Source organism: Megascapheus bottae, chromosome 21 (genome assembly GCF_031878675.1).
Source record: "Megascapheus bottae isolate mThoBot1 chromosome 21, mThoBot2.hap1, whole genome shotgun sequence".
NCBI lineage: Eukaryota > Metazoa > Chordata > Mammalia > Rodentia > Geomyidae > Megascapheus > Megascapheus bottae.
The window spans coordinates 9,879,287-9,894,644 of NC_143529.1; the positions used below are offsets into that span (position 1 = coordinate 9,879,287).

Genomic DNA, 15,358 nt, shown 5'->3' on the forward strand with positions numbered 1-15,358 from the left:
AACAAAAACCACATAAGAGCTACTTTTTCATTCATACATTTTACTTAACTAGCACCTTATCTTTCCTGTCTCATAAATAATGACCTTGATTTTTATAGCATGCCATTAAATATTATTTTGATCAATAATATAAAACAAAAAACCCTTATATCTACAATGTTCATAGCTATACTCAATACTATTTTTTCCTTTTTGTAATTCAGGACCTCATGTTGGGATAGGGAAGTCCTCTACCACTTGAGCAATATCCCTATACATGTTTAAAGACAAATCACTAGGAGAATTTGCCTTCAGATCCCTCTTCCCTTACCTCCGCTCAATCTTTATGAAAGTTTGTGGGGACTTGTTGTGGGGTGGGGGCAGGATGAGGAAGATAACTACTGGCTGCTGTATGAAAAAATAGAAAGTAAAAAGGAGAGGTGGAAAACACTGAAGAAGCATGATAGTCCACAATATAATCATGTAAAGTATACCAAGTTTACAGGAATCCCAACATTCAAATTAAATATGGTCATAAAAATGTATGACTCTATAGACATAATGTTTTATTACGTAGATTAATATGTATCTATGACACACAAACCCACAGCCTAATTTTAATTATGTTCTAAAATCTAAGTGCCAGTGATTGTATATATAAAGATTCCCTTCTTGAATACTTGTTTGTTAAACACGTCATTTGAAATATGATATAAAAATCAATGTTAATAAATCTTTAATAAAAAATATGGTCAGTACTGAGTTAGAAGTAGGATTATCAAAGAATGTTCTTGCAAATTTACCAGTGATTCCAAATGAGATAAACTTATTGAAGGATCCAAGGCAATTAAAAGTCACTAAGAATTAGAGAAGTGAAGACTTCAGGTAAAGATGAGACTAAGGCTCCATATGTCTACTTCCAGTTCTACCAAAACTATCTAGAAAAAATGTGATAAAGAGATGATGTGTAGACAATTTTTTCCACTCAGTCAGATACAGATGAGCAAATGGCATTGAAAGTCGTACAAGAGATATGCAGGTGGTGGGTAGTTTATCAAACCCCTGTTGGCAAAGGAGATAGTAGAGACACAATCTCATTTATACCACAGGTACCTGAAAACAGTGAGAGCTAGCAGCATCTTTGAGGGAAGGAAGGTCAAAAGGAAGATTAAAATAAGGAATAAATTATCTAGCTCGGGAATATTGGTCACAACGAAAGTGGAGTGGGGGCAGGAGGGAGAAAGTGATTAGTGGAAATAGGAATTATGAAAAAAAATATTACAAAGCGCTAAGACTTTTCAGCCCTGGACTTTCCAACACTGGACTCCACATTTAAACTTTTGGTTGAAGACTTTACCCAGAATAAAGACCAAAGCAGTTTCTTCAAAAAATAACTCAGCCAACTCAAACACACCAAGAGTTTCTACTGAGCCTTTTAGTGTCCTCTCTTAGTAAACAGCAAATAGATCTAAACAATAAAAATAAAGCAACTATGTTGTAGGGATGGGAAAAAGGAGACAGGAAACAACTATGAAGGGAAAATAAAATGCCAGATATGTTAGATATTGCTAGGATATTGTTGTAACAAATAAATATAAGGAACACCCAGGGAACTAATTAAAGCAACTGGGAGTTAATAAGAAAGAAATCAAACTTTTACTGAAGGCTTTGGATATAGTATAGAAGAAATATATAGAGGAAGCATTATAAGATAAAATATGAAGTAGTATAAAATGTAAACTAATATAAAATAAGAAAACAAACTATTCATTGGGGATGTTTATATAGCTATAATATAGCCAATAAATAACAGTAAAAATTTCAGTATTAAGAAGAAGGAGTGCCATGTGCTGATGGTTCAGGGCTATAATTCTAGCTATTCAGGGAGCTGAGATACAAGGATCATGAGTTGAAGCCAGCCTTTGTAGTGATTAGTCCAGTTAATCACCAAAAATACAAAAGTAGAGGTATGGGGCCGGGAGTTTGGCCTACTGGTAGAGTGCTTGCCTAGCATGCACGAAGACCCCGGTTCGATTCCTCGGTACCACATACATAGCAAAAAGCCAGAAGTGGTGCTGAGGCTCAAGTGGTAGAGCTCTAGCTTTGAGAAAGTCCAAGGACAGCGCTCAGGCCCTGAGCTCAAGCCCAGGACTGGCAAAAAAAAAAAGTAAGCCCAGGACTGGCAAAAAAAGTAGAGGTATGACTCAAGTAGTAGAGCACCAGCAATGAGGGAAAAAATAAAACCTAGGGAACAGTGCCCAAGCTGATTTGAAGTCCCTGGCACACAAAACGAAGGAGTATGTTCAGGAAGTGCAATGGGGGAGGTAAGGAGTGGGATAGAGGAAACCAAATTCCTATCCTCCACAGTGAGATGGAAACAAAAGGTGTCTAAAATGGAACAACTAAAAATTATTAATGTAAGTATAATATTTAGATATACTGAATCTTATATCTAGATATTAAATCTTAAATAACAAGATGGATGAGTGTGGTAAAGGTAAGGGCTAGGGAGGTGATTAAGAGGTTTTGGAACAAAGTCTATAGAATATTTGACATATCTACATATATCCTTTTAACTAAAAAAATAAAAGAAAGAAAAGGGAGAATGAATAAAGAAAGAAAAGGAAGAAGAAAACTCTCAGAGATATAATAGAGGTAATAAGGTATATCCTAATATACCTTATCAAATGTGGGTTTTTATAGAAAATGAAAGCCAAAGTCTAAAGTAGTGAAGGTATCTACAATCTGTACAGAAACATGGACAAGATATCTATCACCAGGGCTTGAATGACAAATGCAACAACCAAATGGTAGTGCATGTAGGACCCATTCATGCTTTTTCTCCTCAAGTTCTCATTCTCAAGTCATTTCTGATTGATGACAGTATCATACCATGGCTTTGTTCCTACCCTCTGATATCCTACAGCATGTTTGTAGGACACTATCATCTTCCCACAACTGTCCACCTCACCTGCTTCTCGAATGTCCATCACACTCCATCACATGCATTCTCTAGCATGCAGGCATTTTTGACTTCAAAGCCAATCGTACCACATTCTGGTTTAAAATATTGCAGTGGCTCCCACTGCCTTTAGATAAGGTTTAGATAAAGCTCCATAACCTAGACTCTGACATCCTCTTTTTTTTTTTTTTTTTTTGGTCATGGGATTTGAACTCTGGCCCGGGTGCTGTCCCTGAGCTCTTCAGCTCAAGATTACCATCCTATCCTTGAGACAAGCCCCACTTCCCATTTTCTAGTGATTAATTGGAGATAAGAGTCTCACAGACTTGTATTGCCTAGGCTGGCTTTGAACCTTGATCCTTAGATCTCAGTCTCCTGAGTAGCTAAGATTACAGGCGTGAGCCACTGTGCCCTGCTAGACATCCTCTTAAGCTCTTAAAATTTTCAAGAATGTTATCCCATCCTACCCCATCTCTAAATTTCAGCCAGTTATATTGAAGTCCTTCACATTTCATCTCTCACATCTGCCCTGCTTTCCCTTTCATCCTAAAATGTCTCCAATTAAAATTATAGGCAAAATTAGGTGTGTTTCTATTATGTACACATGAAGGAACATGTACAAAAATCATATACATGATGTTGACAGTGTCTACAAATCCCCAGAATACCAGTTTGTCTTGAGCTAAGCAATGGTGGGTCAACTCTGTATGTCCTTAGCTACTCAAAGGCTAAGATCTGAGGGCCATAGTTCAAACCCAGCCTAGACAGGAAAATCTGTGAGGCTCATAACTCCAATTGAGCTCCCAAAAGCCAGAAGTGGAGGTGTGGCTCAAGTAGTAGAATGTTAGCCTTGAGTAAAAAAGTTAAGGAACAAGTGCCAGACCCTGAGTTCAAGCCCCAGTACCAGCACAGAAAAAAATAACAAAATGTTTTCCTTAAGATATAATGTTACAGTTGAACCAAAAGGTGGCACAGCTTTTGCATACAAAGCATACATGAATTACATATGTCAATATTAACTATCGTTTTTGTTTTGTTTTGTATTTTTGTTGATCATGTGGCTTGAACTCCTGGCCTGGGTGCTATCCTTGAGCAATTTTTGCCCAAGGCTAGTGCTCTACCACTTTCAGTCACAACTCCACTTCTAGTTTTTGAGTGGTTAACTGGAGATAAGAGTCTCACAGGGACTTTTCTGCCAGTTCTGTCTTCAAACTGTGATACTCAGATCTCAGCCTCCTGAGTAGCTAGGATTACAGGTGTGAGCCACCAGTACCTGGCTTTAACTATGTTTTTATGTTACCAGCATGTCCTACATTGTCTTTCATCCCCCCAAAAAGTTAACTAAATTATTTGAAAATTGGATTCCTTGGAAATGAGCTAGTCTGGTGCAAAACATCTTTACTGTTCTGAAAACAGTGGGATCCTAGGATGTGAATACTTCTGCCTCATAAGAATGCCTGAGCATGCTGTTACCAAAAAAAAAAAAAAAAAAAACTCTAAAAAATTTGGATGATATTAGATGAACAGATGTGTAGGAAAGGGAATGTAAAAATAAAAACTGCATGTTGAAGCATCAAAATAGTAACCGTGTACAGTATATGACTGTTTTTAATCAGATGAAGATTGAAGCTATTACATTTCAAATCAAATGTTATAAATTAGTTCAAGAATGCAGCTGAGCTCTCATTTAATTAGAAATGTCCATGTTTAAATCATGAGGTACAGTAGCTGCCAATGAAGCAAAAGGGCAAAGGAAGGGAGAAATGCTGTGTGCTGGCCCTCTGGTTCTCAACCGTCTCCTGCACAGAAAGAACATCTGGAGTGGAGTAGGCCTGGACGTCAAGAACTTCATGTACTAGCTAATTTGAGAGTTAATCTAATTGTCCATAATTGTTTTGAGGACAATTAAAATCCTTATTCTAGTCTGAACAATTCTAAATCCTTTATTTGTGTGAGTGTGTGTGTGTGTGTGTGTGTGTGTGTGTGTGTGTGTGTGCGCGCGCGCGCGCGTGCGCACATGCACGCAGAAATGTATTTTCCCCATGCTGAATTTTAACTCTTGTTTGGATCAAAAGTAAAGCCAATTTTGAGTCAAAAATGTCCTTGGTAAAATAACCTACAGCTGTCAGGTCACATTAAAACGCAGCACAACCAGTAAGGTTACTCCTTTGGAAACAAGTCTGATTTCCTATTTCTGCTGCTTGGTTGAAGCTGAGCGAAAGCCCAAATCTATATCCCAAATGTTGGATAATGCCCCATTAAAGAAAAACGAGGCAACATCATGGAGGATTTTTGAGGTCATACGGAGAGGAATGTAATTACACTTAGGCAAGCTTTTCCCCAAAGGTTATGAGCCTCCCCATCTTATAATTAGCCATGGTACAGCTAGATGGTTCAGGCAAAAGGTCTTTCTTTTCTCCCAATTTGTCTAATTCAAAAACACCTCAAGTGACGTGGTTCAAGTTTTCCAAATTAAACTCCCCCTGGGGTGGAAACCACGCATGTGACAGATCAGCTCTACAGAAAATCTTTGAGTTGTGCATGGGGGTGGGGAGGGAGGCAAAGGAGAAAGAGGAAGAAGGGGAAGGAGTTAACAGTTAAGTGGTTTCTCAACCTCATCATTACCCCTGCTCAAGAAAATAGAACACAGATGGCAAAACATGCCATCATTCTGCCCCAAAGAATCCAAGGAACTCATTAGACATTACTGTGGTTTCCTCACAATCTATTTGAATTTTGAAGACAATTATTAATGATCTTTTTCACACCCCATGACATCTCGTCAACTATAGCGCCATGGTGTGGCAAGTGAATGGATGTGTCGCAAAAACACAATGTGTCATTGGAAACTACACACACTTACTACAATACAATTCCTCAAGATCAGGCTTTCCCGGGAAACTGAGGAGGGAGTAGATGTTCACAGGCTGTTGTACTGGTAAAAAAAAAAAAAAGTTTCCAGTAAGAAAAATAACAACCTTAAAGTCTCTCTTACTTCTGGCCAGTGCTCCACACTCTGACACCAGAGACAGGTTAGATAGGAATGAGGTCTACAGCACCAAAGTATAGGTGGATCCCCTCTTGAGCTCAGAAGGCCTCCAAGCAAGCCGCCAGAACGGAGCTGCCTACAAATATGAAAAAAATTAAATTGTAATCATATCTAAAGAAGTTATGTCTTTGTTATCCCATGAGTTTCTTTTCTTTTGCCATCTGCAAAAAGATTATTTTCTCATCCAAAATAATGAGAAACCAAAGAGTCAACATTTCCCCTTAACCCACCTCCCAACAGTCATAAAACTTCACATTTCTTCCAACATTTTTTTTCTCCCCAAAGTGGGGAGAATTATGCTATGTTTATTGGTCTTAAACTACTTTAGTCTTTAATGATTGTTTATTTTTAATTTTGTCAATTTTCTACAGTTAATTGGACATAATTCCTTGCTGACAAAATGGTAGATGAATAATAATGTTAAAATACATGCAAAACCATAGACTTTTAAAGCAAGAATACTGTTGGCTTTTATCTGGTGATCAATCATATATTTCATTGTACTACTCTGAATAAATAAATTTTATAGACAACTAAGTGTTTTCTGTTATGACTCAGTTTCCATTAGCAGTTTAGAATGACCAGTTCCACAACTGAGTACAGTTTTTGTTATGATTAGCACTCAGGATGATCTATTCTATGCTTGTGAGAAATTAAAACTCCATCTCAAAACAGTGATACTTTCTGAATAAAAAGAACATCTTCAAAATCAAAAACAAGTTTATTTGAAAATATGTGGGAACTTTATGTAATTTTTGCTTAAAAGATTTTGCTTATTCTTCAAATTCAAGTCTTGTAATTTGAGACCTGACATCTTGGTACGGCATGGGGCCTATTTCATTTCAATCTATATTCCAACTTAAGATTTCAAGCAATCAGCTCAAATCACAACTGTTTTACATGTTCAAATCCATGCCAATTTAATCATCAGAATCAAGGTGGATTTCACAGGTTAAAAGCTGAACATCTTTTTCCTAACCATAAAGGCTGAGTAATCATCTTCAGTAAAAGGATGTTAGTGAAAATTAGATCCCGAGGTTTAATGACAATCAATGGTAAATCTGTCATGTTTAAGATGTATATGCTTGCAGAAAAAAAATGCAATTTGGGGATAGACTACTGAGTGAAGGGAAATACTCACCCTTATAAAATATCAAGTATTAAAGAATATTCCATTCTACCTAAAACCTACTGTTCACCAAAGAAAGGTAGGTTTCAGACAGACTGGAATAAATCACATAATTTTATGTATATGCAAAGATAAATTTAACTCTTACCTAGCTTCTCAACAGAAGCCACGATTGTGATGACTGATCTTTGTAGTCTTGGTGAGAAAATATATTGAGCACAGATACTTCAGGATGTCTCAGTACTGTAAAGAAACAACACAAAAAGGCAAGAATATTTTTCTGTGGCGGTATTTTAAGTTTAATTTCTTCTGATACAAAATTTAATTCGGTATAAGAAACTTCACAGTGTGAATTTTGCAAGTGACACTCGCTATCTGAAATTCGTAAGTTCACGTTCTGCAGAATCTTACTATATAACCAAATGGCTCAGCTCAAACACCAGAGTTTGGAATCTGAGACCTTCTCATGAACTTGCTGCTGAATTTAACAGTTCTCCCAATTCAGTCTAAGAAAGTAGCCCATATTGCAGTGATTATCTTGTATTAGTCAAATCCAAGTAAATGATCTCCACAATGAAAACTAGAAATATAGACAAAAGAAATGGATGATTATACGAATATTAAGACTTCTAATGTTCATGGATTCCAAGTATTAGTATGGTTAAGATATTCATACTCCACAAAGTAATCTTCAGATTCAATGGGATTCCTATAAAATACCAACGATATTATTCAGAGAACTAAATAAGGCAATTCAAAATGTTGTCATCCCAAAAGATTCCAAGTAACCAAAACAATCCTGAATTTAAAGCACAAAGCTGGAAAAATCCTAACACCTGACTTCAAAACACAACATACTTCAAAGCTACAGTAATTGAAGCATCATAGTAATGACAAAAAAAAAAGACCTAACAACTTATGGACAGAATAAGGAGCCCAGAATAAGTGTATACACCTATAGAAACTTATTTGTCCACGAAAGCATTAAGAAGTTTAGGGGCCGGGAGTTTGGCCTAGTGGTAGAGTGCTTGCCTAACATGCATGAAGACCCAGGTTCGATTCCTTGGTACCACATACTTAGAAAAAGCCAGAAGTGGTGCTGAGGCTCAAGTGGTAGAGCTCTAGCCTTGAGAAAAATCCAAGGACAGTGCTCAGGCCCTGAGCTTAAGCCCAGGACTGGCCAAAAAAAAAAAAAGAAGTTTAATGTCTTCACTAAATGATGCTGAGGCAATAGGGTACCTCTATGCAAATAAACATAAGTGAATCTCAATATCACACACCATATACAAAAATGGGTCAAAATGAATGTAGGTAAGATTCCAAATGTTCCTACTTAAAAATAGGGAATTTCTTGCAACAGGAAAGTTAGTATGAGCAAATATTATTTTGGATAAGATCCCTAAACCATAAGATATAATGGTAAGAATAGGCAAGTAGGGTTCCATCAAACTAAAAAGCTTCTGCTAAGTAGAGAAAACTATCAGTCGTGTGAAGAGACAATTAACACATCTGACAGAGGCTTAAAATCTAGAATATCTAACTAACGAAAACAGCAATTCAATAATTTGATTTTAAAACAAAAAAAAGCCAGATTCAAAAAGACAAGTGTGACATCTAAACAAAACAAGCCAACCTCCCTCCCCTCTTCCAAATGCAGAAAATTGGTACCAGGAAAAAGGTCAGCAGGAAGGAAGTGAGATAATTATTAGTAGGGATTCAGAAGGGGTGGGACAAATTTAAAGTACACTGTATCTACTATGAAAAGTGATCATGAAAACTGTTTTTCATCATTAGTATATTGAAATAAAACACACAAAACATTACAGAACAGAAAAGGTGTCACTCCAAATTTTATACCTTACTAATCGCATCCCCTATCAATCAACCGACAAAGGGCCTTATTAATATTTCCTTCTAGAAAATCAGAAATCAAATTGCCTGGGCCAAGATCCAAAATCTGGAAGAACTAGGCTAGCCAATTAGTGCAGAACAGAGGTTTCTGGTATGTCTGCACCTGTGCATTAGAAATGTTAGACCCCACATCTCCCTTTTGGAGGCCACGAACAGCCTTCAGATCTTAACAACTTCCAGCTTTGGTGGCTTATGACTTACTTGAATGTATAACCAGAAAGAGAGTGCCGCCTTCCCTGTTATGGCAGCCATTTATAAACCCAAAGTTATTTTTGAAGTTTACAAGTCTAGTTCTACCTCAATAGTCCCCTTTAAGCCTACAAAGCAAATTCAGAGTGCAACACAAATGTTTTCAGGCAGTAATTAAAGCTTTAACTAGGCTATTATACCTTACTTGCTGCCCTGTGCCCTGGCAGCTTAACAACTACTCCTTTTAGAGTAAAAAGAAAAAAAGAAGGTATACCTAGGAACTACTACAGAGAATATAGTGGCCCCAAACTATTAATTTTAATAACATGAAAAATAAACGTTACTCATAATCTAGTGAATATCCATAAAGACCTAACCTCATGTAGGTCTAAAATTCGTAACTCAGGTTCTGTTACTGAAGATCTTTTACATATGCTCACATTGCTTAATTACGGAAAAAAAATGTTTTTATTCCACTCACTTAAAAATAAATGCCTAGGGCTGGGAAGGTAGCTTAATGGTAGAGTGCTTGCCCAGCACGCATGAAGCACTGGGTTTGATTTCTCAGTACCACGTACACAGAAAAAGTGAGAACTGGCACTGTGGCTCAAGTGGTAGAGTGCTAGCCATGAGCAAAAGACAGTGCATAGGCCAACTTCAAGCCCCAGGACTGGCACCAAAATAATAATAATAATAATAATAATAATAATAATAATAATAATAAATGCTTTTGTTGGGAACTGGTGGCTTATGCTTATAATCAATCCTAGCTACTTCCAAGGCTGAAATCTGAGGAAGGAGGTTCAAAGCCAGCCTAGGCAGGTAAGTCCTTGAGACTCTTAACTATTCACTAAAAAAGCCAGAATTAGAGCTGTGGCTCAAGTGATAGAGCACCAGCCTTGAGCAAAAAAAGCTCAGAGACAGCACCCAGACCTTCAGTTCAAGCTCTGCAACTGGAATTTAAAAATTAATTAAATTAATGTCTTTAAATTATTTGCAAAGTAATAGGTTCACTTCCTTAACTAAGGAAGTCCTTCCCAGAGTTTTTTAAACTAGAGAAGATAAAGCAAAAACAAGAACAGAAAGCCTACTTTATCTGGGTTTTCAACGTACTCTATCTCCTTGAAGAAAAAGATATGATTTGCTTTTTATTTTCATCTAAATCTAAGCATTTATTCTTAGTTTCAGATGATTCAATTGAATCAAATGCCAAGGAAGAATCACTACTACAATTTCTTAAGCATGCATATAGAAAATTTGAAGGCTGGTGGGAGGGGCTGTCAGAATGAATCTCTGAGGAAGTAAATTACTTGGTATTTGTAATGGTGTATAATAGCTATAATTGCATTTTAGTGGCTTACACTAATAAATTGATAAAAAAAAAAACCTGTGAGTTTAACCCAGTGTCCATCAGCCTGCACCTCCTTCCCACTCGTCTGTGCACATTGACTCAACCACAGACACAGGTAACCCAATTCCATTGGATGAACTGTTTCTGACAATTCAGATCCCAAATAGGCTCTTGCAACAAAAAGAGGAAAGAGAGATAGACAGAGAGAGACAGGAGAGGAGAGGAGAGGAGAGGAGAGGAGAGGAGAGGAGAGGAGAGAGGGAGGGAGGGAGGGAGGGAGGGAGGGAGGGAGAGAGAGAGAGAGAGAGAGAGAGAGAGAGAGAGAGAGAGAGAGAGAGAGAGAGAGAGCTGTACACTGACACTAAAGAGCTAAAGGGTTGTTTTAACTCAGCAATTATCATGAATTCTCAGACATTTTCAGCTCTTCAAAGTTACAAGATATCAACATAAATGTGCTCCTAGTTAGAGAAGAAATAGGAGAAAATCTCTTTCATAAAATCACATCAAGAATGACCATCAGAGTTGGATGCCGGTGGCTCACACCTGTGATCCTAGCTTCTCCAGAGGCTGTGATCTGAGGGTCACAGTCCAAAGCTAGCCTGGGCAAGAAAGTTTCTGAGACTCCTTTCTCCAATTAACTAGCAAAATGCCAGATGTGAAACTGTGCCTTAAGGCTAGTGCTAGAGTTCAAGGACAGAGTTCAGGTTCCAGAACTAGTACAAGCGTGCATACACACACACACACACACACACACACACACACACACTAAGAAAATAGCAATCAGAATAAAAGTATAGAATCCCAAATGCTTGAAGATTGTAATCTCAGTGCTCACCTGTTACCAAAAAACTATAGATAGTAGGAAATTAATAATAGGAAATTATTTTTATTTAAAGGATTGCAAGGCTGTAAGTACTCTACGTGTGGATGCATGTGTTTAAGTAAAAACAAATGGTACCAAAACAAATTAATGGTTTTTGAAGGATGTAAAAGAGTAGAGCAGCATCTCTCCCTGATATTTGCCAGGTTTCCAGTCTTTGTGGGCTTCCCTTGAATACAATTACCTACCCATCTTTATACAGAGAAAATGCACAAGAAATAATATTAGTATCATGAAAGCCAGCAGGGGTGCTTTCAAATTAAAGTGATTGGTTTGGGGCAAGTTTGTTTTTCATTTAACATGCTGAATAAAAAGCACAATTGACTATTGTTGTTATTCTATTAATGGTTAAATAAATGGTCCATGGGCTGGGAGTTTGGCCTATTGATAGAGTGCTTGCCTAGCATGAATGAGTTTGATTTCTCAGTATATACATTTAAAAAGTTGGAATCAGTGCTGTGGCTCAACTGGTTAAGCTCTAGCCCAGAGAAAGCCCGATGACAGTGCTCAGACCCTGGGTTCAAGCCCTGAGACAAGCAAAAAAAAAAAAATACATTTTTATGTAAATATATCTGTTTCAGGAGCCTGCTACCATTCTGAACAGACCTCATGCCGGAGACTGGTGGGCAAATGCGAAGAGCTGCTCTGCTGAGCCAATGCAGGCCCTTGCAAGAGCACATGTGTACCTCTGAGGAAGACCAATGGCAGCATCTTTCAGCCAGTCACAGCAGGGGAAACAGCTCAAGACAATCTAGGAGAAAAATACTCTATACATAGCATGCAGAGACTACAAAAATGACTGCCTCATCAAAACACTGCATTGTCTGTTGATCCTACCATTTTTGTCAAGAAGAGCTGCTTTTGCTATGTTCTCAACAATATATTTTCTTCTGGCTACAGAAATGTTTAGTAAGCAGGCAGCCAAACGGAGCCCCAGTCTGGAGAAAGACATGGCTTTTCTAGAATAAAAGAAAAAAATGATTCTTTTCATATTTCATTGTGATGGTCATGTTCATTAACCACAAAGTTCTAACTTTCTGGACACCAGGCAATCACAATGTGAAAAGTTCACTGTTTTGTTCCCAGAGAATGTCTATTGAAATCATCCTCAGGAATGACTCAAACAGGTAAGCATGTGAAAGTGGTAATGTGCATTTGGACATAGGAACACAGAAGCAACACTACAAAATACTTTGCAAATTACTCAGCATGCACTCTGTCATGGGTGTGAAATTTCACCATTAAATATATTATTCCATTTAAGCATGTTCCTTGTTAGCATATCTTTTTTCCCACAGGTCTGTACTGTGTAACAAACATGCATAGTCCTTTTGTTAGCTTTCCTGAGGAAAGTCTGGAAGGGGAACAAGAGAGACTACTTAAAATGCTTATTTTTATAAAATGTATTCTTGTAGGAACAAAGGGAAAGGAAGGAGGAAGAAAAAAAAGACGAGGATGAAAAAATGAAAGATAGGAAAGGAAAAAGGGGAGGGAAGGAAATAAGGACATAAGGAAAGAAGTAAGGAAGGAAAGAAGAAAGGAAGGGAGGAAGGGAGAGAGGGAGGGAGGGAGGGAAGGAGGGAAGGAAGGAAGGAAGGAAGGAAGGAAGGAAGGAAGGAAGGAAGGAAGGAAGGAAGGAAGGAGACATGTTAACAGCCTGTCTAGGCTCATAGTGCCAGGCACTATGCAGATACAATCCACTTGAATCTCTTTAAACAGTAACTGTTTGACAGAGCTCCTCCTTGTACTTTGATCTCCAAAGTTTCTGAATCCGTTTAAATTATTTCACAGGACTGTGCCCTGTACTAAAAGATGACACATATTTTTTCTAGATGTTACTCAATAATGCCAAAAGTGTGATTGTTTTATCAAAAAAAATGAATTCATGCCACAAGTTTCGGAGGTTGCCTTGATTTTTTTTCCTTTTTTTTTTTTTCAGTATTTCAGAACAACATTTGTCAGCTCATCTTTCTATACCACGAATGTCATTATGATCAAAGGAGTTAAAGCATAAAGAAATTCCACTTCTCAAAATCAGAACGCCATAGTGCTGGCCTCTTTCAAACAGCATCACTCAACATGAGTGAGGCTCTCACGGATTCATTCAACAAACACTTGATGAGGGTCATCTTCTGTCCGGAAACGTTTTCCATGTAGGAGGAGACTGCAGTAAACCGGACTCCAACTGTGAGACGAACTTTAAACTCAAACACTTATGCTGAAAGGATTTTGGTACAAATCGTGGTACTCTCGGCAAATGAATCCATTCCTTCTGTTCACTAGCATTGGTGGGATAGCTCGGCTTTGCAAGCAGGCTTTTCTACCGTGGCCATCATCATCTCATCATTGAACACCCCTAAAGAAAAATAATAATAATAATAAGCTTGCCGTAATAAAGCAGCCCGGACCTCACTCTTTTCTATGTAAACAACAACAACAACAACAGTCCCTTTACACCAGGGGCGTGGGCGTCCTCTGGTTTTCATTTGTTGTCAGTGTGTTTATGCAGCTTAATTGTCTCATCAGGCACTTTCCCAACATAATTATGCTTTTTAACAAATGGTGTTTATGGCAAACCCCTAACAGTGCAGAAGAAAGGATTAGTTTCATCCTCTCCTTCCATTCTGACTCCCCGCGGACAGTGCTGGCAGCCACAGCCGGACCGCCGCCCCCTGCTCAGGGAGGTGACCCCGGGCCGGGGGTCCCGCAGGGCCCGGCCGGTCCCTCGATGACGTGGGGTGACCGCAGAACTCCGGGGTGGGGAGGGGACGGAGGGAGGAACAGGTCAGGGGCCCAGCGCGAAGCGAGGCCCCTCCCGGCTTCCCCGCCCCCGACCCGGACGCTCGCGCTCCGCTGAGCCCCGGGGACTCCTTCCCCGGAGGGCCTGGGACCCCACAGCTCCGCAACCAGCAGGCCGGCAAGTCACCGGGACAGGAGGGTCGCCCGCCCCAGTGAGCCCGCGCCCACCAGCGGGAACACTGCCTGGCTCCGCTCCCCCCTCTCCCCCGCGTCCCAGGCCAGGGCTGGAGGAGAACCCACCGACCTGTGTGCCGAGGACCCGCGGGCCACCGCGGCCGGGCGGGATTCCCCGCCCTGAGCGCCAACCCCGCGCGGCGGCGGCGGCGGCGGCGGCTCCGCCTCCCGTGCGCCTGGAGTATGCCCCGCCCCTCCCGCGAAGCCCCGCCCCACCTGCCAATCTCCGCCCCGCCCCTCTTGCTAAGCCTCGCCGAGCCCCAGCAGCCAACCTCCGCCCCGCCCTTCCCGCGAAGCCCCGCCCCTCCCGCGAAGCCCCGCCCCTCCACACCTGCCAACTTCTGCCCCAGCTGCACCGCCCCAACCCCGCGGCCCAAGCGCCTCGGGTCCCCTGAATGTCCATGCACTCTAGGGCTCTGCCCTTTCTGGTAAAGTGCGTGCTATCTACACCAGCATATCAGGATGAGGCCTTCACCCAGGGGTCCTGCACCGGCAGGGGGCTCTTTTCTGCGACCTTTAGGACACACACACACACACACACACACACCCTTCCTGCTGGTACATTCTCTCCTGAGGAATACCTCCCTGAATGCCCAGCCAAAACCGATTTCCTGGAACCAAAGCAACACTAGCACACCCCCATCCTAAGCCAGTAGGATCGATGTTTACCTATTCCCCCTGCCCTCCCTCCCAGGTCAGTCAACCTTGAGAACACATTTCCATTTCTCTTTCCAAAAATATTCAAGATTTGGTTTTGGTCGTTGCTGGGTTGTTTTTTTTTTTAATGTCACAAGAATTAAATGTCACCATTTTGATGCAGTTTCTCTTCATGAGGGAAATAATCACTAAATAACTACTTTGACGGGATAAATTAATTTCTAAATCTATTTTTTTAAATTTTCTAATTATAATTTTTGAACACAGATTTGAGGAAA

General features: G+C 39.8%; 1 protein-coding gene across 1 annotated transcript in view; it reads right to left on the minus strand.

Annotated features, from left to right (window-relative positions):
* Ftcdnl1 (formiminotransferase cyclodeaminase N-terminal like) overlaps positions 1-14,586 on the minus strand; it is a 33,740-nt gene extending 19,154 nt beyond the window's left edge. Inside the window, 4 exon segments of the mRNA XM_090354562.1 lie at positions 7,268-7,309; positions 7,312-7,362; positions 12,288-13,806; positions 14,494-14,586. Of these exon segments, the coding sequence (XP_090210688.1) occupies positions 7,268-7,309; positions 7,312-7,362; positions 12,288-12,441 (247 nt within the window). The 5' untranslated portion in view covers positions 12,442-13,806; positions 14,494-14,586.
* Positions 14,587-15,358: the final 772 nt, after the last annotated feature.